General features: G+C 55.4%; 1 protein-coding gene across 1 annotated transcript in view; it reads left to right on the forward strand.

Moving 5' to 3' along the window:
• Positions 1 to 5,228, forward strand: part of PDZD8 (PDZ domain containing 8) — a 14,745-nt gene that overhangs the window by 4,050 nt on the left and 5,467 nt on the right. Inside the window, 1 exon segment of the mRNA XM_072423993.1 lies at positions 98 to 200. Within this exon segment, the coding sequence (XP_072280094.1) occupies positions 98 to 200 (103 nt within the window).

The raw sequence follows: 5,228 nt of genomic DNA on the forward strand, positions 1-5,228 counted from the left end.
GATCTCTGTACAGCACTCTGGTATATGTCAGAGCTATATATTGATGCTGCCACCTGCTGGTAGGGTGTTGCTGTGACGTGTTGTATTCTCCCTGCAGGTTGCTGATGTTCGGCTCCTATGACCAGGAAACGTACATTCACTGCACACTGGAGATCAGTGGCGCCCCCTGGAAGGAAAAGACCAGAACTTCCATCAAGACGGTAAGATTTCCTGTGTCTCCCCTTTGGGGACATTTTACCGTCTGCTTTCGGTGTCTCTGATTGGACAGATTTGTAGGGGATCACCAGAAGGCACACATGGGGCCCCTGTTTGGTTAATGTGGAGGCCCCGGCTGGTGATGGGGAGCAATATAATGGGCTGTGCGATATGTAAGGATGATATTCTGGGTCAGATTGTAAAACATTGTATTAGTGATTTATCAGAATTCACATTTTATACCATCACTCATTGGTTGCATTTGGATGTCATAGAAATGTTTTTTAAATTGGTAATGAACTCCCAACCAATGGAGACGATTCTCCATTCATGTGATCATTGCCTTCCGGAAGTTATTAGGTGACGGAGCTGGGTGAATCCATGTAATGTATTGATGATGAAAATCCACAACTATTTTCAGCCTTCACTGTTCCCTGGATGTAATACCCCCGAGTAGCCAGTAGAGGGCAGCAAAGCTCCATCACTGTGCCTTGTATGTAGTACCTCAGATCAGCCAGCAGGAGGCAGCAGAGCCCCATCACCGCTTTTCCACTTGATTGTCTTCATTGCCTCCAATCCAAGGCACGGGATGGGGGGTGAGTTGGGGTGCTCAGAGGGTAAATTGGTCCCTGGGGGGGATTGGGGTGCTTGGGGGTGAAACGGCCTGGGGGCAGGGGGGTGAGTCGGGGTGCTCAGAGATGTTTCACCCAACAGTTAAAGAAACTTTTCTGTATTTGGGGGATTAGATGGACTTTGTGGGTGACCCATCAGCTTTGTTTCTGATCATGTGACATGCTGTGGGGGGCTGTGATGTGCTGCAAGAAATGTGTATTTGCCCCACCCCTGCAGCTGGCACTTTGTTGCACTACATGACTGGTTACAGGAAGTGGTTTTATTGGCAGGATCACAGCAAGCCCCTGCAGTGAAGGATAGAGGTGCCCTGTGCAGGCTGTTTAGGTATTTATCTGCCCCCCCCCCCTACCCTGACTAATCAGTGTCTGTGTCATCACCAGACCCCACCCACAGGTACACAGCCCGCCTTTATGGTGTCTCTCCGCCTATTTTGGCACAGTGACCCCGTAGTGCCCGTCTGTGACAGCGCCATCCTGCTGTCCATGTCATACTCCAACATGTCCACTGGGGGGCCCCACCTCCTAATAGTCCAGCTGGTCCGCTGGTTATACATGAAGGGACATTGCGAACACAACATACATGTGACATGCTTGTACACAGAACATACAGAGCTCCGGGGTCCCCACCTCCGCCATTATCACCCTGCCCCCTCAATAACAGGAATTTTACTGGCGTCTGATGCCGCCATTGGTTGTCCCTGATTGCTATGACCAATCCTGATTGGCCAGATCTCAGGATGCCGATCTGTGGCATGTTGTGGCTGCACCGAGGATCAGATGGACGTTCCTCCATATGGGGCCCCTTCCTCCCCTCACATAGGGCCCCTTCCTCCCCCCATATAGGCCCCCCCCGGCAGTCAGTGGGTGTCCCCGGCTCCCTCGCTCTCTATAATCCGGGATTTGTACATTTTTATCTCTGACATTTCGATGTTTAATTTCAGCAGAGAAATCCCATCAAAGCCGGCGGAGTGTAAATGTCAGAAAGTGTGGACAGTGCCCACCGCTGTACGGGGGGATTAATCCCCGGGGGGCTCCCATCCCCCTATATACACGGCTCCGTCTACTGCCGAGTGTGACCCCACCACCTGCCCATCCCCCTTATACTGGACCAGGGGAACCCCCCTTCCTCCTCCCCATCTGACAGAGCCCCCGCTGCCCCCTAATTCACCATCTGCTGCCCGCTGTACCGGCCATTTCACGAAGTTGTGCCAGCTGAGCCCCCCCATGCCCCGCACTCCTTTCTGCTCTTTGTGTGTATTCCAGTATAAAGCACCCATATACCATAGCCATGTACAGGCCCTCCTCTGTGGGTGTCCCATACTGGGCTCTCCCTGGCCGGTGACCCCGGTATCCCCTCCCCCCCCCCTCCTCCCGGGCAGACGATGATCGGTTCTGACAGATTCCTGATTGATCGTTCATTGGAATAATTCTCTCCTGGAGCATCGCTGGGACGCCCTGGCCGCTGTCTGCCCAAATCTGCACCGAGCACACCGACACCCTGCACCCCCCACCGCCATGATGGCCATCAGTCAGGTACACTCGGTGAATGTTAACCTCTTGTAGTGGTGTATGGGGTGTGATGGGGGTCAGCCGGGGGCTTTATTATTTGCCCCGACGTCTGCTTCATCGTCCAGGAACTTCTATTGTCATACAGAGGAGTTCTCCTTAAGGCCTCCCTCTTTACCCCCACCCCTTTTTTTGCCCCTGTAGATAACACCCAGCAATGCCCATTGTTGTGCTGTTTATGGGGTCACACTCCGATATTGGGAATTAGGTGCGGAGGTGACACCTGTTGGGTCCCCCCTGCTGCCCCGGGAGTTGGGTCTTCGCATTATATCCTGATAGGGCCCCACACTCCCCCGGCAACGGAAGGGTTAACTCGCACAATCTGCCCCCCCGGTCTATATTTAGCCCCCTCGCTCTGTGAGGTAAATAGGAGCAGGGCAGAAATTAGCGGCTAATTGTCAGCTTGTCAGGATGATAGGGGCTCCGGGCAGCTGGCAGAGGGCGCGCAGGGCAATTAGCCGCCATTTGTGATGTTGGCGCTGGGCGGACGGAGATATCGGAAATCAATAATGGAATCCAATTATTCTGCAGCCAGCAGAAGCCGGGATTGCTTCTCCAATATACCTGCCTGGGGGGCGCTAATATAAGGGGGGGTTCTGGGGGCAAATATGTCCATTACATACTAGTATCGGGTAGGGCATCTAATAACACAAATGTTCATGGGGGGGGGCAAATCCTGCTAAAAAATGAAAGAAAGGGAGGGGCCCGGTCTCCCTGATACCCCCTGGTGTTCCTGGGGGGGTGTTCTCCCTGATACCCTCCAGTCTTCCTGGGGGGGTGGAGTTGGGGGCGGTTCCTCTGATACCCTCCGGTGTCCCTGGGGGGGACTGATCCCTCTGTTAACCCCGGTGTTCCTCCACCTATATTATATTATGGAAAATCTTTTCTCTGAAGATGGAATAACATTCACCCCATTTATCGGTGTGTGAATGTTGTGTGGGGGCGGCACTAACCCTCCCCCTCCCGGGTGCAGGCGATCCGTGGCCATCTGCATGTCCTGCACTCGCCGTCATTTTCCTGAAATTGAACTAATTGGTTTATAGGTTGTGTGCTGGAGTCATGTGACTGATACTATTATGGTGAGCCGGGCCCCGGGGCCAATCTCCCGCCAGTCTCCTGTAAGTGGATGTGACACGACTCTGCTGCTCCCCTGGCTGCCGGCCCCCCACTGCCCTTTAAAAGTCGGCTATTCTCTGTGACATAAACCCTTCCCAGAGCCCCCTCGTCCTGGCCCTGGGCTGTCTGTGGCCCTGTGACCCCGTCCTGGTCATGTGACCACTTACCTGTCTGTGCTTTGCTCACTCACAACAGCTCTGTGGGGGGGGGGCTGAACATCTTTACTGGGGGACGACATTGTTATGGAGGGGACCCCACATTGTGTAATAACATCGTCATGGGGGGGATGTGTCTGGGGACCCTGATATTCCTGGGGGGGATGTGTCTGGGGACCCTGATATTCCTGGGGGGGATGTGCCTGGTCATGTGACCACTTACCTGTCTGTGCTTTGGGGGATCCTAGAGGGGACACCTAAGGGCCGCACATCCCTGTCCTTGGGTGCATCCAGGCATTTAAACATTACAAGGGGCCCCAACATTCACCGCAGAGGGGACAGACAATGTCTCATCCACGATACAATATAGATTGGGGGGGATGCAGCGCCAAGGCTGATTGTTCGAGGGGGGATCCCCTGACTGCACCGACCCACCCCCTCTGGGCATTTGTGGGCTGTATTTTGTGCCCCTTCTGACCAGTGTGACCCCCCCGTCCCCATCCTGTGGCCTCATCGCTGGTTGGTGATTGGATGGCCCCCACAGACCAGCACAGATACAATGTCGTTGGGATCGATATGCCCGGGGTGGGGGGCGCTGTGATTAGCTGTCCGCAGGATGTGTCTGTCTGTAAATTGGTGAATGTGAGATGGGGACACGCAGAGCGGAGGGGGAGGGGTGCAGATTATTGGAGACGTTGAATCCCAGCTGCTTCCCTATAATTGTCTCTGTAATTGCTGAACGTTTCATTTCCCTGCCCGGTGACACGCGGGTGAATGTTCTGTAGTGTGAATTGCATATCTGCCCTTTCCGGGAATTGGTGGCAATTATGTGGGTGCCCCCCCTATAGTTACTTCCCCCTCTGTCCTGGTATCAGTGACTGTGCTCCAATTTCCCAGAATCCCAGGTATGGTGTGGGGGGTCTCTGCTCATAGAATCCGGTGCACAGGTATGGGGTGGAGAGGGGGGTTCTGCTCCTAGAATCCGAAGCCCGGGTATGGGGTGGAGGGTCTCTGCTCCTAGAATCCGGTGCACAGGTATGGGGTGGAGAGGGGGGTTCTGCTCCTAGAATCCGAAGCCCGGGTATGGGGTGGGAGGTCTCTGCTCCTAGAATCCGGGGGCCTGGGTATGGGGTGGAGGGTCTTTGCTCCTAGAATCCGGTGCCTGGGTATTGGGTGGGGGGGGCGGGGGCCCTCTGCTCCTAGAATCCGGTGCCCGGGTATGGGGTGGAGGGTATCTGCTCCTAGAATCCGGTACCCGGGTATGGGGTGGGGGGTCGCTGCTCCTAGAATCCGGTGCCCGGGTATTGGGTGGGGCGGGGCAGGGGCCCTCTGCTCCTAGAATCCGGTGCCCGGGTATGGGGTGGGGGTGCTCTGCTCCTAGAATCCGGTGCACAGGTATGGGGTGGAGAGGGGGGTTCTGCTCCTAGAATCCGGTGCCTGGGTATGGGGTGGGAGGTCTCTGCTCCTAGAATCCGGTGCCCGGGTATGGGGTGGGGGGTCTCTGCTCCTAGAATCCGGTGCCCGGGTATGGGGTGGGGGTGCTCTGCTCCTAGAATCCGGTGCC

The sequence above is a fragment of the Pyxicephalus adspersus genome, chromosome 10 (genome assembly GCF_032062135.1).
Source record: "Pyxicephalus adspersus chromosome 10, UCB_Pads_2.0, whole genome shotgun sequence".
NCBI lineage: Eukaryota > Metazoa > Chordata > Amphibia > Anura > Pyxicephalidae > Pyxicephalus > Pyxicephalus adspersus.